A 25,203-nucleotide genomic window follows, 5' to 3' on the forward strand; every position below is an offset into this window, starting at 1 on the left:
GGGGAAGGTCCGAGGCTCAGAGTCACTGAACACGTGGGGCTCACGGCACATCTGAGTGGACGTGTGGGCCGATGTGCGGATGATTCTCCTGGAGACGGGAGTGTGTGACACACGGATGGGAATTGAAACACGTGGATGAAGACCATCAGGTGGGGGGGACCAGCATCGTCTTACCTCTACTTTTGACTCAGAGCTTTGTCACGGTGCTGGTGACACACAGGAAATTGCACGTATTTAACGTGTAGGTTCTGATCAGTGTTGATGGGCACAGATCTTTGTCACCACAATGCAGATAGAGACCCGTCTCCACAGGATTTCTGGGCGCCCCTTCTCCAGGCACCGGTCTGTTCCTGTCACTCTGGGTCGTTGGGTGAATGGAGTCGTGTGGTGTGGACTCTGGGTGCTGTTCTGGCCGCCTGTGCTCTGCCTGCTCTCTCGGATGTGTCCTCCCTGCGTGGGTGCCCACGCGTTCCTAGTTCCCTCATGTGATGAACCACGTTTTCCCCTGTGAGGGACGTCTAGGGGTTTCCAGGTTAGGGCTTCGATCACCTTCGTGTGCACGTCTGTCTTTGGGCAGGTGCTTTCCTTTATCTGGTTAAACACCTGGGAGTGAAGTGGCTGGATCCTGATTGTTTTAAGAAACTGCTGGATGGTTTTCCAGAGTGGCTGCATCATTTTACCCTGTCCTTGCTAGCCCTTGGTGTGGTCAGTGTTTTTAATCTTAGCCATTCTAATGGATATGCAGGAGGAGCTCATTAATTTGTGTTTTCCTAATGACTAATGACATTGAGCATTTTTTCATGGGCTTATTTGACAAATCTTTTGCCTGTTTATCTATTGGGTTGGTTGTTTTCTTCTTACTGAGACTTTGAGAATTCTTCCTATGTTCTGGATACAAATCCTTTCTTAGGTCCATGATCTGCAGATGTTTTCTCCTGGTCCGTGGCTTGTTCTTTCAGCGTCCTGTGTATTCCTAAGACAAAACCCTTTGTTAAAAATCAGCTTTATTTTTGTTCTCCTATTTCATTACATATGATTTACATACAGTAAAATCCACTAATTTAAAATGTGGGTTTTGGCAGATGTGTAACCACTGCTGCAGTCAACACAGGGAATGTTTCTGTCGCTCCAGAAAGTTCCCTCATGCCCTGGCCCTGACAGCCTCTGAGCTGCCTTCTGTCACTGGAGTTGACCTTTTCTAGAACTTGTAGGACAGTCACGTGGTGTGCGGGCTCCTGTCACTGTATGTCATCGTTCATCCATGCTGCCCAGTAGCGGTCCACCGCGTGGGCTGCAGCTTGTCTCCCACTCACCAGCTGGTGGTCGTCCGAGCCCCTTGGCTTTGGATGTGTGCATATGGGTGGTGCTTCCATTTGCCCAGCTGTTTTCTGCTGTGACATAACGAGCAGTCGTGAGCAATTTTTATTGGTTGGTCTTCTTGCAACTGTAAATTTCCTTAACAGATTGCTGGCACCACAACACTGTGCATCCTTCTAGAGAAGGATTTTGTCACATTTTGCTTTCTAGTAGTTTGCTTTCCAATCATTTTGCACGTTCCTGTCCCATGAGTTCTTCAAACTAAGGAAACCTCAGAGTGAACTTTCTCTCTTATTTCCTAACTCGGTGAACAGCATGCCATCCACATCATCAACTCAGTTTTGCTTCTCCTTCTCTCATTCCCCACGTCCGGTTGGTGACCTAGTTCTGTCACTCTTGCATCCCTAAGAGCCCTCAAACGTTCACTCTGCTTGTCCGGTCAGCTGTCACAGTAGCCCAGCTCTCACTGTCCTGTACACTTGCAGAGCCTCCACGACCCCACCCCCGTCACTTGTCTGAGTGCAGAACGGAGCGCTTTCTCTTTGTCACACCACCACCCTGCCTCCCGGCCCCCAGCAGGCCATGCATCCTCCTTGGCTCGCCTCCCCCAGTCCTCCGCCCTGTGGTGGACGCCCCTCTTGGTTTGCACTTGGCCGCCGTGCAGCCTAGCCTGAGTGCTCAGTAAGTGCCGAGCGCTGTCTGGGCTGGCAGTGCCAGCAGTGCATCTTCTCCAAGGTCAGCCGCTAGTTGGTGTCAAAGCTTGGACTAGAACTTAGGTGGCCGACCTCTGTCTGGTTTTTTCTGAGAGGCCACTGTTGCCTCTGCCTGCGTCTCTGGAAGCTTTGGAGGGTCAGGATGCTGGCCTGGGGTGGGTCTATCTGTTGGGTGGGCCAGGGGCCTGTAGGTTATGTGGGACCAGGAATTGTGTCTTGCCTCCATTTCTGACAGCTTCAGCAGCTTGTCTGCTGTCCTCACTTTTCTGTTTTCTTCTTCTGACTCTCTCCCAAGCGGTTTCATCATCTTTAGGGGGGCTCTCAATCCACCTCGCTGCTGGTGAAGCCTCTGCTTTTCTCCCTGTCACGCCCAGAGCAAAGATTTTCCCTGATTCGACTCTCCCAGACCTCACACCCTGTAGCACACGCATGCCCGCCCAGCGCCCCTGTTCATGCTGTGCACATGCAGTGTGCCCTCACAGGGTTTGGGTAAAATCCTGTTTCTCCCTTCTTGGCCGTCTGTGCCATCCGCTCTGTCTCTCAGCCTCCTTGTAACACGTGGGTGGTGATGAGGTCCGTGGTGGGGTTATGTGGATGGTGTGGCGGGTTCAGACAATATTTGTAAGCAATTGGGTGTTTTAGAGGCATGAAGTATAAAAGTGCATATTTTGGAATAAGTGATACATGTTCACGGTATAAAATTCAGAAGGTGCAGGGGGTGTTTAGGGAAAAGCAGTGCATCTCACCTCTCCTTCCAGGCACCTGGTTCTACCCTGGGGGTCCCTGTTGGCCCCAGTTCCTTGTGTCTTCTAGAGAGATTGGGTTCATATCATGTCTGTGGGTGTGTCGACTTCCTTCTGTCCACGCTGAGCGGTGGCACACAGTACACAAGGTTGGAACCCCTGAAGTGCTCATCTTCAGAGGCTTGGTCAAGTACAGGCACACCTTGGGGATATTGTGGGTTCGGGGCCAGACCACCGTAATAAAGTGAGTATCACATTAAAGTGAGTTGCACGAATTTTTTGGTTTCCCAGTGCGTATGAGAGTTATCTTAACACTGTACTGTAGTCTGTTAGGTGTGCAATAGCATTATGTCTAAAAAAACAATGTACATGCCTTAATTTAAAAATGCTTTATTGCTCAGCAGTGCTAACCATCATCTGAGCCTTCAGCGAGTCACAGTAGTAACATGAGAGATCACTGTTCACAGATCACCATAACACATACAATAATAATATTGAAAAAGTTTGAAATGTTGCAAAAATTACCAGAATGTGACACAGACACAAAGTGAGCAAATGGTGCTGGAAAATGGTGCCGACGTGCTCGATGCAGTGTTGCCACAAACCTTCAATTTGTAAAATATGCAGCATCTGTGAAGCACAGTAAAACGAGGTCTGCCTGCAGTAATAATGATGAGCTCTTAGCAGTAAGGAGGCAGCTCTGTGTGTACTGTTACATACAGCAGAACATATACACCGTAGGCTGCCTGTGACGTCCTGCGTCTTGGAGAGCCTTCCATATCTGGACATGGAGTGTGACCTGTAGATCTCCCTTCCTGGCCCTTGGCTTCTGTCCAGTGTTTCACTGTTATAAACGATGTGAAGTGAATATTCTTGTATATATCACTTCTCACCTGTGTGGTTGTATCTGAGTGAATTAACAGAAGTGGAATTGCTAGACCAAAGGGCATTACATTTTCAATTTCCTGGGCAGTGCCACTTGCTCTCTCTAGAGGCTGTGCCAAGACGCTGTCCGCGGCAGTGTCTCTGTACGCTTCTAGAGCCTTCCAGCAGCAGCTGTCAACCCCTCTGACTTTGGCAGTTTGACGGATGGACAGAAGTTTCCTTTCCATTTCCCATTGAATGAGGCTGAATGTTTGAGCTGCATCTTCTTTCTTTTCTATAAACTTTAATGATTTTCTACTAGGTGATGACATTTTCTTATTGATTTGGAAGAACTCCATTATACAGAAGGCTCTTGTTTGTGATAGCAGTTGCAGATACTTTTGATTTTGTTTATGGTGTGTTTTTCCTGATAGTATTTTTCTCTTTTGGTTGAGTGTTTGAATGTACCAGTCTCTTCTTTTTTGGCTTCTGGGTTTCGAGTCATAATTAGAAAGGCCTGTCCCACTTGGAGATTATTTTGTTTTAATTCTCCTATGGTATTTTCAGGAGATGTAACTCTTACTTTTAAGGCATAATCATGCTCCACCAGCTGCCCTCGTATGAAGCGTACAGCTCAGCGAGTGCTGGCAGCACACACACCTGGGTGACCAGCGCCGTCGCTGAGATATGGAGGGCTCAGCACCTCGGCTCCAGGCGCCACCCGTAGCTCGCTGATGCCTTTTGTAGAATGTCACACGAGTGGAGTCAGAAAGGATGGCCCCCTGTGCCTGGCTCCTTTCTCAGCACAGTGGTTTCTGAGAGTCATGCTTGCTGTGTGTGTTGGTAGCTTGTTCCTCTTTGTTGCTGAGCTGTTTTGAGTCTGTGGCTGTTCTGCAGTTTATCTGTTAGTCCATCTGTTATAGACATTTAGGTTGTTTTGCGTTTTGGGCTCCGATGAATGAAGCTGCTTAAACATTTGTTTAGAAGTCTTTTTGTGGATGTATATATCTTCATTTCTTTTGGATACATACTTATAAGGGGATTTCTGTATATTTATAAGAAACTGCCGAACTTTTTTGGAAAGTGGTTGTACCATTTTACGTTCTCATAAGCAGTGTGTGAGTTCCTGTTCCTCATTCTCACCATCTCTGAATATTGTTTTTTCCAGCATGTCTATTGCCGGCTTTCCTGAATACACACAACCAATGATAGACCACCTGGTTACCATGAAGATAAACCATTGGGATGGGTAGGTTTTGTGTTTTTGTGTTTGCCTAATTAGCTTATCTGTCAAATAAGAATTCTTATTTTTTCCCAAAGGAGAGATTAAATCGAGCTCGTAAGCCTTGAGTATATTGTCTGATTGTAGATTTCTTTTTTTTTTTAGTTTATATACATATATATTATATATATGTATATATATATATTTTACCATTTAAACTTTTTATTTTATATTGGAGTATAGCTGATGAACAATGTGATAGTGTCAGGTGCACAGCAAAGCGACTCAGCCATGCATAAACATGTATGCATTCTCCTCAGACTCCCCTCCCATCTAGGTAGATTTCATATTTTAAAGTAACTCCTGAGAAGTAACGTAAGTTCCAGTCTTCATGCCTGATGTGTTGGTTAATGGTCTATCTCCTGTTTTACTTCTGGAGACCTCAGTGAAGTCTGCTGGGTGTGGAAACTTTCCCGTGTCATGGAGGGCGGGTGGCCTCCTGAGGGCGAGGACCTTAGGCTGTGGGATCTGCCTCATCTGCTCTGCGGCCAGGGCATCCCAGCTCGAGTCCGATCCACGTGGCCGCTTAGCCGTCTTCTCCATCCTTCCTGGAGCCAGGCAGGCCTGTAGCTTTTTCGTGATTACGAAGCAGCTTCAAGGTGTCTTAGCATTTCCAGCAGTTGAACGTGTCCCTTCAAAGGGGAGGGCCAGTGCATAACCCAGAGCGGGTATCAGTGCTTCTGGCAGCACCTCTGGGAAGACAGCTTATTTTCTCGTGGGAGGCTCGGCGTGGCTGCCGGTGCTCAGGCCGTGGTCTGAGGGACACGAACGCCAAGTAGCTTCTTCAGGTTCTACGTCCGGAACCCCAGCTTACAGTGGGTGTTAGTTGCAGTCAATAGGACATTTAAAACCAAAATTGCAACTGTGTCATCCATGGTGTTAGACTAAACTTTTGAGCTATTGAAATCTCCAGCTGTTGTTGAAATGTTTATTTCTTCTTTCAGTTCTGTCAGGTTTCCTTCACATATTTAGGGTGGGACTCTCTGGTTAGGTGCAATTACATTTCTAACTTTTGTATCTTCCAGATGTATTGACCCTTTATTTTTATGAAATGCCCCTTTTTGTTTCACGTTAGATTTCTTGTCCTAAAGTGTAATTTGATATTATTACGGCTGAAGGGTCGGCAAGCTTTTTATTTAAAGGGCCAGAGAGTAAACATTTTAGGTCACTGTCCCATGTATTTTATTGTTTTTTTCTTTTCTAAGATTTATTATTTATTTATTTAATTTATTTTTGTCTGTGTCGGGTCTTAGTTGCGGCACGCAGGATCTTTGCTGAGGCATGCGGGATCTTTGCTGAGGCATGCGGGATCTTCCGTTGTGGGGCGCGGGCTCTTCGTTCTGGTGCGCAGGCTTCTCTCTAGTTGTGGTGTGCAGGTTTTCTCTTCTCTAGCTGTGGTGCACGGGCTCCAGGGCGCACGGCCTCTGTAGTTGTGGCATGCGGGTTCCAGGGAGAGTGCTCTGTAGTTTGCGGCATGTGGGCTCTCTAGTTGAGGTGCGCGAGCTCAGTAGTTGTGGCGCATGGGCTTAGTTGCCCCGCTGGCATGTGGGATCTTAGTTCCCTGACCAGGGATCGAACCCGCGTCCCCTGCATGGCAAGGTGGATTCTTTACCACTGGACCACCAGGGAAGTCCCCTTTTCTTTTTAAACCCTTTAAAAATGTGAAAACCATTAGAAGCTGGGGCCTTACAAAAAGAGGCCTCTCACAGCCACTATTGTCCTGCACCCTTGTCTGTGTGTCAGGGGGATGGCAGATGGTCCTGCCTTTACGTCCAGCCTGACAGTGTCTGCCTTTTGTTTGAGGGCTTCAGTCCTTTCACATCTGAAGTGGTTATCAATTTATACCTGTCATTTTGCTATTTGGTTTCTATTTTTTTCTTTTTTTTTGTTGTTAATTTTATTTAAAACATTATTTGTGGAAATACTATGTTTAGTATAAGCTCTAAAAACCTGAAGTTTCCAGGATGCATGAATCACAGAATGGAGGGGAAATTGCAGTCAGATTTGAAGGTCCTCACGATAACGCCTGCTCACATTTTCTCAAATGTTGGGATTCACAGAGCATGATCATGACCTAATTTTCTTATGATTCTTCAGAGATGGAGATATTTCTGCCTTTCTCTGTTTTTGGCCTGGATTACATCCATGAGGAGATATCAGCTAAAAGTTCATAAATAGGGTCTATTCAATTTCCTGTGAATACATGGCTTGTGGAAAATGGGGAGCCTTAGAGAATTCTTTACAGACATTCTTTAGTGGTGTATTTATACCTTCACTAGTATAGGTATTCTATTATACTTTTAATAGTATACACTTTTGAGAAGTATTATCCATTGTTTTGGGTTTCTTTTTAAACATTTTCTGATAAACAACAAACTCCTACAGTATAGCACAGGGAACTATATTTAATATCCTGTGATAAACTATAATGGGAAAGAATGTGGAAAAGAATATATATGTATAACTGAATCACTCTGCTGTACAGAAATTAACACAACATTGTAAATCAACTATAATTCAATAAAATTTTTAAAAAAATTTCTGATACTTAGACGTACTCACCCCAAATAATTTATGTATCAAAATAAACATAATTAAAAATTTTTTGACTGTGGTAAAATACATGTAATATTTATCTTAATCATTTTTAGTGTAGAGTTCAGTTAAGTACATTCCCCTTGCTGTACAGCCAACTTTTTCATCTTGCAAAACTGAAACTCTGTCCCGGTTAATCATCGACTCTTCCTCCCCGTGGCAGCCCCCATTCTCCTGTCTGTCTCTATGAATGTAACTCCTCTAGGAATCTCATATGGAATCCTACAGGATTTGTCCTTCTGTGACTGGCTGATTCCACTCAACATACTGTCCTCCAAGGTTCATCCGTGTTGTAGCATGTGTCAGAATTTCCTTCCTTTTTAAGGCTGAACAATATTCGATTGTATATACATGCCACATCTTCTTTATCCATTCATCCGTCCATGGATACTTGGATTGCTTCCACATTTTAGCTATTGTGAGTAATGCTGCTATGAATATGGGTGTGTAAATATCTCTTTGAGACCCTGCTTTCAGTTTTTTGGGTATGTACCCAGAAGTGGGATTGTGAGCTTAAATAGTAATTCTGTTTTTAATCTTAAAAGCCATACTGTTTTTCATAATGGCTGTACCATTTAACATTCCCACCAGCAATGCACAAGGATTCCAATTTCTGCAAATCCTCACCAGTACTTGTTATTTTCTTTCTTTCTTTCTTTTTTTTTTTTTTTTAAATAGTGTCGATCTTAAATGGGTGTGGGGTGTGAGGTGGTATTTCATTGTGGTTTTGATTTGCATTTCCCTAATGATTAGTGACATTGAGCATCTTTTCATATGCTTGTTGGCTATTTGTATATCATCTTTGGAGAAATAGTTCAAGTCCTTTGCCCATTTTAAAATGCAGTTTCTTAGTTTTCATTGTTGTTGTTGGGTTGTAAGAGTTCTTTATATATTCTGGATGTTAGTCCCTTATCAGATACATGATTTGCAAATATTTCCTCCCATCCTGTAGGTTGCCTTCTCACTCTGTTGATTGTATCCTTTGATATGCGGAAGTTTAAAATTTTAATGTAGTCCAATTTACCTATTATCAATGTATATAGTTTTACTTTTGCCTGAGCTTTCGGTGTCACATCCAAGAAAACATTACCAAATCTAATGTCATGAAACTTTTCCCCTTTGTTTTCTTCTAAGAGTTTTATAGTTTGAGGTCTGACATTTAGATGGTAAATATAATATTTTTAAATACAGAAGGCTTATCCTAGAAGTGCACTAATTTGAGGGTAAGTGTAACTAAGCCTGTTAGAATAGCTACCTCCTTGGCAACTGTGGGGCTTTCTCTGCTCTGAGACCTGATCACTCAGCCTTCAGAAGTGGCTTCCTGAATGGGCTTTTAGCACATGAGACCTCCCTGCCTTGAAGAGCTGGCTGTTTTCTGTTGGAAGCAGACCTCTAAGCTGGTCTGGGGGCATCGAGAGGCCTGGGCGTACACAAGAGGGGAAGGATCTCCTGCCCCACCATCCACTTTCATCCTCCAAGTGCTTCTCTCTGGTGCTTGTGTACTTGGAACGTATAATGATCAAACTGCAGATGCCCCCTTTTGCGTGCTTCTTCTTTAATGTCGTTATCATGTTCTGTCTTGTTCTGTAGTCCTCCTAATTATTATTTTAAGGAAATGACTACTTCCTGTTCTGTCTGGAGCTCTTGGCAGTGCCCTCCTGACTTTTAGTGCCGGGATGGGGCTAGGGGGGCGTGGGGGAGGGTGTCAGCTTCACAAGTCATCCTCAAGGTTTGATCAGACCTGTCTGGCCCCTGGCAGGTTCAGGAGGGAACTCGGCTTCATTAACCCGTCCTGGGGTCATCCTTCTGTTCTGTGTGTTGAGAATATAACAAATGTGCGTTGATTGGAAATGTTTGCACTGATGTGATGTATGCCTCCTGTTTATTAGCTTGAGCCTCACGAGCTTCCCTCATTTAGCCCTCGATCTTCCCAGTGGTGGTTTCACAGGCTCCCCAGTACTCGCGTCCTCTGCGTCCCTTGGGGTGCAGGAGGTTGGAGACATACTTTGCCATCCAGCGCCGTGCAGATGGCAGCTGTGTCCTGACAGGGACTTGCATGTAGTGCCTCCTCTTGGTGAAGTCTCTCTCCCTCATTTGTTATGAGCAGAGGTTCTCACTTGCTTGTTAGTTTGTGTTTGTTTTCATAGTGTTTGACTAAGTGGCCAGTTGACAGCTCACGTGCACTGTCCTCTCTGTAATTGAATAAAACCAGAATCCTAGAAATGAAGGACTAACAGTGCTCTCTGCCCCATCCTCCAGGGCCATCAGGGAGCTGTCAGCCAAGGCACTGCGGAACCTGGCTCAGCGAGCACCCGAGCACAGCGCCCGTCATGGTAGGTGCTCCTCCTCACACTTGCACATGCAAGTGCATGTGCACTCACACTTGCACATGCGTGTGCACCACGGACACATGCACAAACACGCAGCAGGAAGCCCTGGAGGCCCCCTCACTGATTTCAAGGCCTGGGGGTTTCTCTCTTGCCGAGAAGGGCTTGAAGAACTGGTCTCTGCTTCGTCAGGGACAGATCACAAACCAGGTGCCATGGCCTCTGGGAGCGCAGGTGCTGTGAGCACGGAGGTGTGTGTGTCCCCAGGAGCCGCAGGATTCCTGCGCCATCCCAGCAGGAATCGATGGATCTGCTGTACACTGTGTGTTTCAGAACTAGCCTTAAAACAACAAGTGAAGTAACTCATAATATAACATATTAAACAGTGAGCTGCTTCCCTGGGGCTGCAGTGGATTTGCTGACTTCCTGGGCCAGGCCTGAGCGCACTTTACTCAAGAACAGAACAGCCAGTCTGAATTGATGACATGCCCTTATCATTAAGGAAAGAACCCGTATATGTTCCATCATGTTTTTTCTACTTGGAATAAGTGGGCATCTGATTTTAATTTAGGGAACAATACACAAATTTCTCCACATTATACTTATTCCCACTGACATTTATTAGAGAAGTAACTGTTGGTTGGATCATGTTTCTTCATTTGGAGTTACTGGTTTTAATCACACACTCTGGGATTTTAAATGAAGATTTGGGGCCTGTTAGCTCCGGAGGGCCCTTTCAGCTTCATGGTCTGTTAATTAAGCTTAATGTCAGGAATCTCACCTGGTGTTTACTTTCCTTTTATGATAATCCTGCTGCTTGAATGAAGGGGACACTTTCTTCCCAGTTCAAGAGTGCTGACCGCCCCAGGATAAGGGATTTCCCTGATTCTTAAACACTGACCGCTACCAGCTGCCACGTCTGAGTGCCTGTGTGGGCCCTCTCCTGGCAAGGACGCTGTCGGCTTCCATGGCCTCTGCCCGGCTGTGACTGTGGTTCCCCCTGGCTGGTGGGGCTGGTGGGGCAGAGCCGCTGTGGGTGCGGCTCCTTGTCTGCGCTCCCTGCCAGGCTTCAAGGACTCTCTGACTTTGCTCTCTGTCCCCAGAGCACAGGCTTGGGGGCTTCCTCTGCTCTGAGCAGGAGAGGGTGAGCTCCAGGCTGAGGCACCGTGTGTTGGCTGTAGGGTCCTGCAGCCCGGCCTCTGTCCTCCCTGCCCCCCAGGCAGAGCCCTGGCAGCCCCTGAACAGCAGGAAAGACCTGGAAAACAGTCTGTTTTCCTTCTTCCCTGCTGTCTGCTCTCACCCTGGGTCACCACCCTGTGTCCGGAGCCCTGAAGAGCATGTGCTGTTTGGGGGCAAGTGTCATCCTCGTTCACATTCCTGCTCGCTGCCCTTGTGTCTGCTGACGAAGTTTGGCATGTCAGAGACTTTAGTTTAGCCTTGGTTGTGAGGTAATGATCCTGACAGAGATAACTGAGTGGGTTTGTTTCTCCCCTGGATCCTGAATCCTCGCGTCTGTCACCCTGTGTGCATCTCCCGTGTGTCCTTTGCAGTTTTCCCGCGTCTGCTGTCGATGACACAGAGTCCAGACCTACACACTCGGCACGGGGCTGTGCTCGCCTGCGCAGAGGTCAGCCACAGCCTGTACACACTGGCCGTGCAGCAGGGCAGGTAGGAGCTGGGCCACAGCTGGGGCCCTGTCCACGCGCCCCTTCCTTTGTACCGGCGGCATGGTCTCCAGGGGCCCTGTGCTCCTGATGACGTCTGTCAGTGGTCCCCTGTCCTCTCTGGGGGACCCCACCTCTCTGGGCTTCTCCTGTCACCTCGCTCTTTCTGAGGTAAACAGATTGTAAAAGCAAAGACACGTTTTCAGAGCTTGTGTTGAGTAGCTCGTATATTCAATATTCTTTGTTCATTTATCACTTTCGATAATTTAAAATACCAGAGAATATAAATTTAAAAGTGTCTACCAGGAGCCTTTTCTGCTGGCTCAGTTGGTATAAATAACAATAGACACGCAGTGTGGGGTTGCTGAGAACGTCCGAATGTTGAGAATGTTTTGTGAAGCAGCTGCTTCGTCTTCCTACTTGACTTTCCAACTGATTTTTCCTCGAAGGCAAAAGCTCACAGCACACTGTGATGTCTGTGCTGTGGTTCTTGGACTCCAGCTTGGGGAAAACTGTACTTTAAGTCGCTTCCTGTCCTTCGAGGTGATTTCCTGGGGACACAATGATAGCAGGTCCGAGTTAACCCTGCTCCTCTCCCCACAGTCCGTTTGAAGGACATCTGCGAGGGGGTGAAATGGCACCTGTGGGCTCGGCCGAGGACCTGGCGTTTATGGAATCCTCTCCTGGTGCAGCTGTGCAGGACTCACCTAATCCCCTGGCAGTGCGTGTGACAACACGTGTCCCCCAGGGAAGGCCAGAGAGACCGGCCCCCGGGGGTTTTTTGGGGGCTGGTCGTGTGGGTTCTCTACCTGCCATGAACCCAAATGCCAGACTCCCAGAAGAAATCAGGTTTCAGCATAAGCCACGTGGTTTGTGCAAACAGTCTGGGCAGTTAGGGAATGGGGAGAGCCCTCCCGAAATCCAGGTTTCTGGGTGCCGAGCAGGCCTGTCCAGAGCGGCAGTGAGGCCGCTGGCTGCAGGGCCCTGACCGCAGCCTCAGCCGCTGTAATCTTTTCCAAAGCAAGTCACGGGGCACCTGGGAGCTGGGCTGCTCCCCGTCCCGGGGCCTCAGATGCTTCCCGAGCCTGGGGTCCCCGCTCTCAAGCAGGCGCCTCGTCACAGCCCTGTCTCTATTGTCTGCTAACCGCTGACTGAGAAGGTCTTCCGTCTGCCCCCTTGAGTTGGTGGATGTACCTTCAGGGATGCCCCTGCAGGTGCTTGCGGGCTGGGAGCTGGCGGGGCACCAGGCCTGCATGCGTGTCTCCCTGATGCTCTCCCAGGACCTCACACGTGGTGTTTGAACCCCCGCAGGCCCGTCTCAGACTTCCTAGACGAGAAGGCCGTGCAGGGCCTGAAGCAGATCCACCAGCAGGTCAGTGTGCAGCCTCTGGGGCCGCCCCTCTTCTAGGTCTCCTGGTACCTGGCGCCTGCCTGCCCCCAAGCCCTCCCTGCTCCTGAGCCCCAAGTGAAGCCCCGAGGGTCAGTCCTGGGGCTATGGTGCAAACCCTTGGGGTGAGCTCGGGCTCTTCTGTGTGGCCAAGTGTCCTCCGCGGGACATTGCAGAGCACCCGCCTTTCATCTAGTCCTGCTGTGCAGCCTGGCCACCCTCCTCGCTCGGGCCGCGTCCTCACGCAAGGGCGGGTGGGCAGTGGCACACAGAACAAGCACGAAGGCCTTGCACCCCCAGTTGTGCCTCCACGGTGGGGGAACCCCGAGTCTGAAGTCACACCCAGGGTTTGTGTATGCACTTCTCTGGGGAGGAGGTGTGTGCATTTTTCTGGGTTTTTGAGATTCTCAAAGGCTTCTGTGAGTCAAAATTGGTGAAGTATGAACTGTAGGTCTTAATGTTATAGGATAACCTGGAAGTCACTCTTGAGATGTCAAACGGCTTTACTGTTTGTTGTTCTGAGTAGAGTTTTGTTTTCTTTAAGATTTAGCTCTTTATGTAATTAATTCACCATTTTGACGTCTTTCCTTCCTCATCCTGTTGGTGCCGTTAACTTTCTTTTCCATTTTGGCAAAACTGTACCATCTGTTTAGGTGCATTTCTCACCTTTAGAGTGGAGTCTGGTGCTCACCTGACACTGTCAAGCCGGGCTGACGCCGTGTGACGCAGGAGGCGGTTCAGTGCGGGGACCGTCCCCCGTCCTCGGCTTCCTTTTTCTGTAGAGCCTGGGTAATAGTGGAACTTACTTGCTTGAGTTTCTATGAGAATTAAAGAATGCGTTCGGAGAGTTGAGTGGAGTTTCTGGCACAGCATGAACATTCAGTGAGTGGTGGCTTGGATGGTAGTTAGTGGTGATGCTGTGAATTGCTTCTCTGAGTTCCTTGAAAGGAGAAGGACCATTAGGATTAGTTTACTGCCTGAGGGGCTGTCAGGGGGGCAGGTCCGGGTATCCAGGTCCCCCTCACTGGCTGGCAACCCTCTTCCTCCCCTCTCTGACCCTTGGTTTCTCTTCCAGGTGAGGGAAGGAGGGATCTGGGCTGTTGTGAGGATTAAATGTGGTAATGCACGGTGGGTCTTAGTGAGGGAGGGGCTTGTTAGTGAGGTGCTCTTGGAGAGTGGAGTGGGCTCCGTCAGCCCCTCCTGGGAAACGCCCACCTGTGTGTTTCTTTTTGTTATCCTTTTGATGCTTGTTATATACCTGCTGTGTTATTTTTTAAATCCTAGTAATTTAAATAACTAAGTAACTTTCAATTCTTTATTTTTAGCTTTACGATCGTCAGTTATACAGGTAAGCTTTACACACCTGAAGTTTTATGTTTTGTGAAGAAAATATTGGGCCCCTAGTCATGGGTGTCTCCCGAGTGGTCCTGGCCAAGTTGTCTGTGCTTATCCTGTTTGAGGGGGTGAAGAGCCGTGAAAGGCCTGGTTGGATTCTGAGCTTCACTGATGACGTGGTGAGAAGCTTGCTCGTTTGACTGTGGAGTCTGACGGGGCTGGTGGCTGTGGACCGTCCACCTGCAGCAGCGGCACCGCCTGGATCTGCCTTCTGCCCTTTGCAGTGGGTCCCCTCCGCCCTGGTGGCTAGGGTCTGCCCTCTGAATGTCATGCGGATAGAACCATTCTGTGGAGCCTTGGGGTCTGGTCTTTGTCACCAAGCGTGCTGTTTCTGAGATTCACCATGTGGTTGGTGTACAGTGGTGTGTTCTTTTGTAGTGCTGTGTGGTGGTCGGTGGTGTGTGTGCTTGGTGTGGTTATCTGCTCGCCAGGTGATGGGCATCTGGTTGTTCCAGCTTTGGCTTCTTCGGGATAAAGGTTTTGTGAGCATTGGCGTATGAGTCTTGGTGTGGATGTGTTGCTGGGTCATGCGGTGCAGTGTGTCTAAGGTGTCCTCATCAGCGCTGGGCGTGGGCAGCCTTAAGCTGGGGCTGATCCTTGGGTGTGGGGTAGCTCACCACCACTTTAGTTTGCATACCTGGGGCCTGGTGACCTTGACACCTCCTGTGTGGACTGGCTGTCCTCCCTCTTCTGTGAAGTGACTGTTCACATCTTTTGCTCATAAAAAAAAATCTCATGCTCTGTCGTCTTCTTACCAAGCTGTCAGCACTCTCGTCATGTTCTGGACATGAGCTCTTTGTAGACAGGTGATTTGCCAGAATTTTCTCCCAGTCTGTGGCTTGCATCTCGTTTTTCTTGTGTTTTAATGTAAAACGGTGCAGGGCAGTGGACGTCAGCCTGTTCTTGTTTGAGCTGTTCTCATTTTGGCCGCTCTCCCTGCCTCCAGCTTTCCTGGCAGCCCAGGGCCTGCTGTGACCTCCCCGTCCAGGGTGGCTGGGGCCACACGGGGGCTTCTCTCAGAGGTCGCTTAGGTGACCTCACAGTTAGCTGGCGTCACCCTCTGCTGATTTGGAGGCCAGTGAGGCCAGTGTAGGAAGATAATGCACGTGGCCTCTGGTGCAACAGAGGCCCTCTGGGTGGGACGGGCCTGGGTGCCTCAGCAGTGTTTGTTCATGAAGTGTGACTCCCACACAGGTCTTGGCCAGAGGCCCTGGCAGTGACCACAGAAGGGGGGGTCACATGGCCCTGCAGGACCAGGCCAGAAGGCTCTTGCTGGGGCTTGAATGTGAGGTGTCCAGTCCTTCTGACCTTGTAGATCCAGCTTAGCCCCATTATTTCCTTGGACTGTTTTCTTATTGAGAGTTTGGGGGTCACCAAGACCACCTTCAGGCTCAGTGACTTGCTGGTAGAAGGACTCAGAACTCAGCAGAGCCATTATGCTTGTGGTTATGACTTATTGCAGCAAAAGGATACAGATTAAAATCAGCAACATAAAAGGCCCACAGGACAGAGTCCAGGATAGACCAGGCACCAGCTTCCTGGGTCCCTTCCCTGTGGAGTCACGCTGAATCCTCCCTGTGGCCACTCGTGACACATGCACAGGTATTGCCACCCAGGGAGGGTTTCCACCACCCCCACCTCCCCCCGCCTCCGGGCCTTGGCGTCCAGGGTTTCCATTGGGTTGAGCTGATTCCCTGTGACCTGAGGCCCCACCATAGATGGCACCAGTGTAGACCTTTCAGCAGGACCCCCGGCCCAGGTAAACAGAGGATCCTGTCAGGCAGAACCTTCTAGGGACTGGGAGGTGACCTTCCACATCTGGGACAAAGTGCCAGACCCATCCTTCCTTGGCCCTCACCTCCAGGAAGCGGCCTTGGCTGTGGAAATAAATCCTCTGTCCTTGAAGGGACCCCTTAGGTCTGCCTAGTGCTAGAGCCATGTGTCCCATGTGCCCTGCATATCCCCCCACACCGGCAAAAGGATCGGAGCATCCCGTAGGTTCTGACAAGCTGATGGGGCTGCCCCGTGACACCCTGGGGTGGTCAGTGCTGGCTGGCTGTGTGGGATTGTGCTGGGAGGACCTCTGCGTGCACTGGGAGCTCTGAGCACTCGCTGTGTCCAGCAGGTTGGAAGGAAAATTCCCTGTTGGGGAGGGGCAAGGGGGTGAGGACTCCTGGCCAGGCCGCCTGGTGCTCCTATCTCACTGGGAATGCCTGAACTCTCAAACCCATCAAGTGCTTCCCGTCAGCAGGCCTGGAGTGCTCTGGGGAGCCCTCGGTGAATATCCTGTGACACTTGAGTTCATGGCAGCCTCATTGCTTGTGATGGCCACCTCCCAGTCCCTGCATGTCACCTGGCAGTGTCAGGCCCTCCTGCAGGAGTGGTGACAGGCCTTCATTTGCAGAACAGAAGCGTGAAAGTCTTAATCTTAAAGAAATGTGAACTGTGGGTAAATGGAAATGGCAGCTCACGTAGTTGAGGGAGATGGATCTTGATCTTGGAGGGATATGTGAGATGCATGTGGGATTTGCACCAGCCCCATGCTCTGGTCCCCTGGAGGGTGTGCTCCTGCCCCTCTGTGAGTGAAGCAGTCAGCCCTCGGGAGGCCGCCCGGTGTCCTGGGAGCCGTGGCCATGTGGCCCCAGGGGTGCCCGGTCCCCTTGGTCTCGTTGGGGCCTCCCGTTGCTTTCTCAGCGATCTGAATGACCTTGGGAACTGTGTTCTCTTTGGCAGACTGTGCTCAGAAGTCTTCCTGGGAGAGGGCATAGCAAGGACTGATTTTCTCTAACCCCCAACAGTTTATCTTGAGGGATTATGGGTCTAAATAAAATTAGTGCAGTGAATACCTGTTCACCTTTCCCCCATTATTAATAACATTTTGACTGTTTGTTTTATCTCAGCTAGTGTGTGTGTCTCTCTCTCTTTATATGTGTATCGTTTCTCTTTATGGAAAGTAAGTTGCGGGCATGTTGCTTCCTCTTTAAAACCTGAGAAAGCATCAGGGAAGAGCAGAGACTTTGTCCTGTGTAACCATGTACAACCAGTGTCCCCACCACACCCAGGAGAGTCGGTGTGACCTCAGTGACCTGTGAGCGCAGGTTCCTTCAGGTCATCAAATGCTCTCCGTAGTCTTTCCCCTTTGAGCTGGGACCTGCTCAAATTCATGTACTGTGTTTGGTGTTATTCAGTCCCCTCCGTTTTTGTTTTTCATGATACAGTCTCTTTTTAAGAGTTCAGGCCTGTTGTGTACCATTCCACATTGTGGGTTTGCTGGGTTGTTCCCTGATGGTTGGACCTGGCTTACCCATGGCATGGCTGGCGTGGCTGGTATGGCTGGTGTGGACACTGGTGTTGCCTGTGAAGGGGCTGTGCCAGTGCACTTGTCCCCTAGTAGAGACGCTGAGTTGATCCCTGGGTTCAGGGATGACCTCCAGAAGGTCAGACGTGCCCGTGAGCGAGGTGTGTCCCCTTGCAGCTAGCGACTGACCTGAGGGGGTGGCTTCGAGATGTGTGGATCCCCGGTGTCCAGTGCCTGCCTGCCTGGCCTGAATCAGTCGTCGCTCTGTGGCCTGCCAGAGGGTGCCTGGCTGATTCCCTCATTCGTTTTCCAGTTTGTCTGGCGAGAGCAGCGTCCCTCCCCACTCCCACCCTGGTCTCTCTCTTTGTAATGTATCACTATAGACTCATGGGTCCTCCCCGCCCCCCAGTGTGTTGTAATCCAGGAACATCATTGTTATTCTTTCTGTTGCTCAAGCTGTTGCTATTTGACCCACAGGAGCCTGTTTAAATGAACGCCTCTGTCATTTTCACATGATTCACTTAGTCTTTGAGCAATATCTTTTTAAACCTCTTTGTTTCTATTATTTTGCTTTCTGTTCCTGTCTTCATTGATTGCATTCAGTGCAGTTTTTATTTTCAGATCTGTGTTCTTTGTTTCTTGAGGTTCCATTCGTGTCTTCCTTATGCCTCAGTCTCTCTCCTCCCCTCCTTGGACATGTGCAGAAACTAAGAGCTATTCTGACCCCGCAAGTTCATTCCATCGTCTTGGGTGCTTCTGGGTCTGGTTGTGTGGATTGGTTTTCTTGGAGCTGTGGGCCGTGTTTTCCTGGTAATTCTGTTGGGTGCCAGGCTTTGTGGTATTTTTGTCGCTGGGCACCGGCTGCTGCTTTCTGGTGGTGTTTGGTTGGTGGGATCGGTTGAATCCTTTCAAGCCCTGTTCTGAAGGCCTGATGGGGCCAGAACAATCTGACCGGCTGCCGAGGTGGCCCTCCTGAGGATTCTGCTGATGCCTCGCGCATGACCAGGCCTGTGCTCTGGCTGATGGGGGCTTCTTCCCGCCCGTGCGGGTTCCTGCAAGTGCCCTGCCTTCTCTTCAGGAGCATTTCTCTCCTCGCAGGCTCAGGTAGTTTCTTTTCTCGCATGTGCAGCTCAAGGTCAGCGCTGTCCGTGCTGCTCCCCAGCCCCTCAGATTTCGGCCGCCTCGGCCTCCCCACCTTCCATCTCAACCTCGTGACTCCGCAGGACAGGCAGCTCCGCTGGGCTTCACTACTGTGCCTTGGGCCCTGGGACTTGGCTGCTCCCTCCCTCCTCTCAAGACCTCTGTTTTTCGGCATCTGAACCTTTGTTTATTTCATCCAGTTTTCTGTTTATTTAAGGCAGGGGGGCAAACTCGAATCCTGTTCCTCTGCCTGGGCCAGGAGGCAGTCTCATAAATTTCCTACCGTCTCCCTGGAGTGTTCCTTGGATTCACGTCCACCACTTTCCCGTTGTCGGCGTCCGAGGTCAATCAGGGTCCAGACGGCCAGCATTTCCTCTCCCCAGTCCTGCTGGATGATGATATCTTTCTAGTGCCTTAAGTTCCTTTAGTTTTTACAAAGTAAGAGTTGAACAGTATTTGGGATTTGTTATATGTGATTGTGTGATGTGATTAGTACCAGTGATGAGAGTCTCCAGTAAAAACTGAAAATCATCTCGAAGGTGGTCACAGCACATATTTTCATAAAAAGTAGTTCATACTTCCAACAACAAATGCAACTATTTAACATCATAATACTTTTTGGAGCCTGAAGTTACATTTGTTTCTTGGTGAGGATATTTTATGTTGTTTTGTGTAACGAGAGATTTAACCTTGAATGTTTTCATTAATTTTCAGGGGTCTGGGAGGAGAACTCATGAGACAAGCAGGTAGGTCTGAGTCATGGAGGCTGCAGATTTTGGGTTGTGGTCCTTTTTTCCCACCATTGAGGGAAGACAAAAAGTCCTAAGGGCATTTACTTCATTGCTTTCAACACTGTGAAGTTCCCTGATGGGTCCCTTTGCAGTGACAAGTGGCGGGGTGGTTTTCTGGTCGGAGTTAGCGTGGCGGTGCACCTGGCCTGCACATGGTAACTCCGGGGCTGCCTGCCCAGCCCACTGCTTCTCCTGTGTGTGTGCACGCGAGGCTCTAATTTTCGGCTTCTGTGGGTTTTGATATATTTTAGTAGCCACGGGGCTGCTGGCGGCTGGGGTGGGATGGGTGAGAAGGGGATGATAAAGTTAGGGGTGTCGAATGTTGCTATCTTTCCCTCCTCAATACAATATTTAAATGTAACTGTAGAGCAAAGAACAGTTTTTAAGATTATATTTAAATGTTTGCAGGGAACTCAAGAGATGCCAACATGTAAATATCTAGATTTCTTGAAGCCTTTTCAGCTAAACCTACTAGAAAACCCAGGACTCTGTGCTGAATCAGGCGCCGGGTCAGTCCTGGCCCCATGCTGGGCCGGGGTCCGAGAGAGCCCCTCACCCAGGGAGGGGGAGGGCGGGTGGGGTCCGTTGGTGTCGATGTGACAGACGTGCCTTCAGCATTCTGGGGTTGCAGGGGGCGACCACAGAATACGTCTGCTTGGCCAGGGACGCGGGCTGCTCGGCACCCCAGAGGGCGGGCGGGGCAGCATCTGCAGCCCTCCCTGCGCCTTGCTGTCCCCCTCCCGCCAGGCTAAAGTCACGTGTTGGGACCAGCCTGAGCTCTTGGGTGCTCGGTGTAGTCCCCTGGCCTTATCTTCTGGACCCTTTGGTGCATGTGGTTGTTTGTTTCCGTCCTGGGACTCTTGTCCCCTTCTGGAGCATTCCACCCTGCCAGTTCCCACTGTTCCTTTTGGATCTTCTTGCCGTGTGCCCCTGCCTGTCCCCTCTGCCCCTCCAAGAGTTCATGTCTGCTAGTAGCCATTTGTCCCTGGGAAGGGGGTTACAGGGTCCCTTACTGCTCTCAGCTGTCCCAAATCCTCTTCCTCACAAAGAACTGCTGGCTTTCTTCTTCTGCCTCAGTCCTTGCTTGACTGGGATTCTCAGTTTTGTTAGGAGGAGAGGTAGTGTGCAGATCCTTGGAGGGGCTGCAGAGACAGCCTTGCTGAGCTTCCGGACACCCCCTGTACTCAGACCTCAGCTGGTCTGCAGGCCAGGAAGGCGATGCCTGGCCAGGCTCTGCTGCAATCCAGCTGCAAGGCCCTCCCCACGGCCCCCCACCACCCGGAGCTCCTGCTCTGATCTTCGTGCCCAGCCTGTGCATATTCAGGGCCCAGTGGCCACGGTGACTTCATGCAGGTCTGGCACGTCACACCTCCGTCCATGGAGGAGTGGCGTGGCGAGTGGAGTCCCGGGGGAAGGGATGGCCCTGGCCGGTGGGAGGGTGTTGGGGTTCAGAGTGGCCACCAAGCTGGAGAGTGCTGGGCCTCTGGGTGGCCAGGTAGTTCCTTTGGCAGGGGGCAGGGCGTGTGTGGGGTGAGGCCTGGGTAGGACCGAGCACGGGCGCCAAGGGTGCAGTGAGGGCGTGTGGGCAGGGTCTCCCCCAGCCACAGCTGTCACAGAGCTCCTGACTGTACTGTGGCCTGGCAGCACACTGTCTGCCCAGGACTGCTCCACATGTCTGAGTCAGACCACCTAGGAGACGCATTCCGACCTGAATGTGGGAAGAAGTCCTGGGCTCCTAGGAGCAGCATGAGAAGCAGTGTCATTAACAGGCCAGTCCACCGTGCACAGGCTCCTTGCCTCTGCCACTGGGGACTGACCGGCATTTGCCACCTGACGGCAGACAGGAGTGGTGCTGCTGGGTCCAGAGCACAAGAGGCCCGACCGGGGCCACGTGTGTGGGTCTGTGTGGAGGCGCACACACCTTCGAGGGGCAAGCCAGGGATGCAGGGTGACCCCAGCGGCGCAGACGACGGGGCCCCTCAGCGAGAAGGGGAAACGAAGCCGGAACGACTTCACGGGAAGCCAGACATCTCAGGAGAGCAGGGTTGACTGAGTCAAGGAGCTTGAGGACTCACTGTGCACTGCCCAGGTTGTGAGCAGAGATACCTGGGGCTGCCCTCCTGGACCCACAGATGTCAGAGCCAAGGCCACCTCGGGTGCGGAGGGAGGAACTGGGACGGGAGGCAGTGGGAGGGGAGCTGAACAGAGGTCCCTTCTAAAAGCGGTCCAGATCTCGATTCTGGATGAGGCCTGCGGGGCCTCGTGTCCTGGTTCATTACTGTCGAGTAAGGCACAGGCTTCCCTAAGGCGTCTTCAAGGGATGTAGTTTGCTTTTGGTGATTCTGTTTATGAATGTGAGGAGGGAAGCACAGACATGTTGTAGACAGTCCACAAAACGGCACTAGGAAAGCCTGATTTCAGTTCCCGAGATGATTCCTAGTGGAACTGGCCGGTCTCAAGGATCTGAGGGGCCTCACCTTGTTTACGGATGGACTGCTGGTGACTCTGTGCAGGAACCCCCGTGTGAGCCCCCGACCACATGCACGCCTTGCTGAGGTCTGGGGCGCGAGTGGACGGGAAGGCCCGAGCCTGGTGCACGGGGCCAGCTGACCTCCTGGTGTTCTGGCCACTACCCCCACCCGACCCGAGGGACCCGCCTGAGGCCCGCGTCTCTCGCCTCCTGCCTGCCCTCGGGGACTTCTCTGCTGGGAGGTTCGTTTCCTCCGCGTCAGCTCAGCGTTCTCATGGGTTTGACGGGTGTCGCTGCAGCATGGACTCTGGAAGCATGAGCTGGCTTCTGCCGGCTGACACTCAGACTCGTGAGTCGCTCCCCTGTGTGTCATCGACAGCTCGTGATCTGCAAACCGTTTCTGGGTTTAGGGGCTTGGCTTGGCCTGGGGTGGGGTGCAGGGCATCTGTTTTTGTGTTGAAGCAGTGACTTTGCACAGAAACCATCGCTCACAGTGAAGAGGAAATAAAAAGATCACCCGTCATCCCAGCAGCTGGGGACAGCCAGTGTTTCAGGGATTCCTTCAAGGTGGTTGTTCCTTCCTTATCGGTTCACGTCTCAGGAAGTTGGGGTCATGTTGCATGCAGCCTCCCACGCCAGCTGGGTGAGCTGCTCATGGTTGCAGAGTGACTGCTGCGGCTGCGTCGCCCCGCCACCCGTCACAAACACCGTCAGAGCTCAGGAGAACTGCCTTCTTAGGACAGGGAGCGAGTGCCGGAAAGGACGTGCACTCCTGAGCGTTCCTGGGCCGCTGCCGCGTGCTTCCCATAGTGTGCCGCCAGGCCGGCAGACACATGGAAGGGGAGGAGCAGGGACTGGCCACCTCTCGTTACTTCTTGGGGACGGCACTGGGAAGGTTTGAGGCTGAGTGGCCACTCCCCCCACATCCTCAGCTGTGTCTTATTGGCTGTTGAACCCATCTGTTGAATTCTTAATTCTTGTGTGTCTGTCTTTCATAATTTCTGTTTATCTTTCATAGTTTCTGTATCCGTGTCATGGCTTTCAGTCATTTCTTTCACCTCTTTGAACACGATAAGCACAGTTTATAATCTGTCTCTAAAAAATACCATCATCTAGTCCTTCTGTGGTTCTGTTTGTAAAGGCCTGGATGTTGGGTATGAAAAATTACAGCAGTACTTTGAGGCCTAGAAACGTCTCCTCTCCCAGAGAACCTTTACCTTTGCTTCTGGCCAGACGTGGGGGATTCAGTGCTGGGCTTCAGCGAGCTGACCCAAACTTTACACTCACTTCTAGGGTGTGGTTCTTTGGATTCAAACCCCCCTAGAAGCCCTGGACTCCCAGATTTGTACCACCGCCACCCCTTTGAGGCTCCTAGACGCCGTGGTCGTCTTCCTGGATTTTAGTGCCTCCTCCGGGGCCCCCAATACAGGTCAAGGAGAAGCTGCTCTCCTCGCTGGGCCTCCCTCCCTTGCTGGCTCAGCAGTGACGCCGAGCACTTACTGTTTGATTTTAATTTTGTCCAGTGTTTTAAAAACGTCTTAGCTGTGGGGTGGTCTGTATTACCTAGTGTGTTAGTCTTTTTAACCTTTTATTTTGAAATAATTGTCAACTCACAGGAAGTTATAAAGTCGGTACATAGAGCTCTTTGCTGCTTTCACCAGCCACGCCCCCCACCCCCCCGCCCCGGTGACAGCATCTTAGGGTATCATATCAAAGCCGTGAAGTCAACGTTGGCATCCTCCCCGCTAAACAGACAAAAGACCCCGCTCGGCTTTCAGCAGTTTTCACGTGCGTCCAGGTTTCTGCAGCTGCGCTCACAGGAGTCCAGCCAGCACCGGTGGGGGTGCAGGACTGCCCCCTGCGTGGCCTCCCGCTGCCCCTGCTTCGTGCCCTCCCTGTCCCCCGGGCAGCCACTGATCTCTGCTTGCCCCTGTACTTGGCCATTTTGAGCACGTTGTGTAGATGGAGTCTCATGGTGTCCCCTTCTGGAGGCTGACTTCGTCCATAAGCATAATGGCCCTGAGACCCATGCAGACAGTTCATGTGCTCATAGGTTGTCTTTCTTGTCTCCTTGTCTGGTTGCATCAGAGTTTGTTTTAACCCTTTGCCCATGAAAGGACATTTGGGCTGATTCCAGCATTTACTACTGTGAATAAGGCTGCCAAGAACATTTGCATACAGGTTTTTGTGTGAACATAACTTTTCATTTCTTGGGGATAAATGCCCAAGAGTTTCACTGCTGAGTCATATGGTTAAGTATATGTTTCCTTTTGTGAGAGACTGCCAGACTCTTTCCAGAGTGTCTGCACCATTTTACGTTCCCACCAGCGATGTGTGAGAGAGTTCCAGTTTCTCCACATGTCACCAGCACTCGGTATTGTCACTGTTTTTAACCTTGGCGGTCCTAGTAGGCTTGCGGTGATATTTCATTGTGGGTTTAATTTCATTTTCTTAACGGGTGGTGATGCTGAACATCTTCCCATGTGCTGTTTTTTTTCTTTTTTTTTAACTTGATAAAATACATTTAAAGTTCATATGCAGAGAGAATATCCAAGAAAATTATTTTTAATAATAATGAGGCTTGGATTCTCCAGTCCTTAAGATGTCCTGTGAACTGCTCTGTTCAAAGCAGAATGGCATTTCTTAGGAGCAGGCGAATAGATTGGCAAAATAAAAGAGAGAATCGGAAGTAAAAACATATGTGGGATTTGACGTGTGACAAAGAAGATGTGTTTCCAGCCTCGGTGAAGAGGGCAGTTTATTGAGTGGATGATGATGTCACAAGGGGCCATGTGGAAGGAAACAAAACTGTGTCCCTACTGCACACGTATACAAAAGTAAACTTCTAATTAACAGAAACTTAACTGATTAGCTAAAAACTTCAGTATAAAAAAATATAATTTAAAAAACTTCAAAGAAATTTTAGGAGACATTAGAGGATCACGTTGGTCCCTAAAAAAACTTCCTAATGTTGGAAGTTTTCAAATTACACAAAGCAAAGAGAAATAGAGTAATGGGTTCCATGTATCGGGCCCCCAGCTTCAGTGAGCATCAGTATTTGCTCCTCTTGTTTTATCTGTTCCCTCAGCATATTCCTACCAGTCCCAACCCCAGAATTATAAAGCAGATGCAGACACTGTGTTGTAGTAACACTGTACTGGTTAGTTCTAACTGGTAAACACTTTCTTTTGTTTTTTAAATTTGTTTCGTTTTGGTT

At 50.0% G+C, this 25,203-nt stretch overlaps 1 protein-coding gene across 1 annotated transcript in view; it reads left to right on the forward strand.

Moving 5' to 3' along the window:
* TBCD (tubulin folding cofactor D) overlaps nt 1–25,203 on the forward strand; it is a 175,603-nt gene that overhangs the window by 119,838 nt on the left and 30,562 nt on the right. Inside the window, exons 18-23 of the mRNA XM_036835790.1 lie at nt 4,806–4,886; nt 9,774–9,847; nt 11,392–11,509; nt 12,817–12,877; nt 14,218–14,240; nt 19,440–19,471. Of these exons, the coding sequence (XP_036691685.1) occupies nt 4,806–4,886; nt 9,774–9,847; nt 11,392–11,509; nt 12,817–12,877; nt 14,218–14,240; nt 19,440–19,471 (389 nt within the window). The remainder of the gene's footprint in view (nt 1–4,805; nt 4,887–9,773; nt 9,848–11,391; nt 11,510–12,816; nt 12,878–14,217; nt 14,241–19,439; nt 19,472–25,203) is intronic.

Source organism: Balaenoptera musculus, chromosome 20, assembly GCF_009873245.2.
Source record: "Balaenoptera musculus isolate JJ_BM4_2016_0621 chromosome 20, mBalMus1.pri.v3, whole genome shotgun sequence".
In the NCBI taxonomy this organism is placed as follows: domain Eukaryota; kingdom Metazoa; phylum Chordata; class Mammalia; order Artiodactyla; family Balaenopteridae; genus Balaenoptera; species Balaenoptera musculus.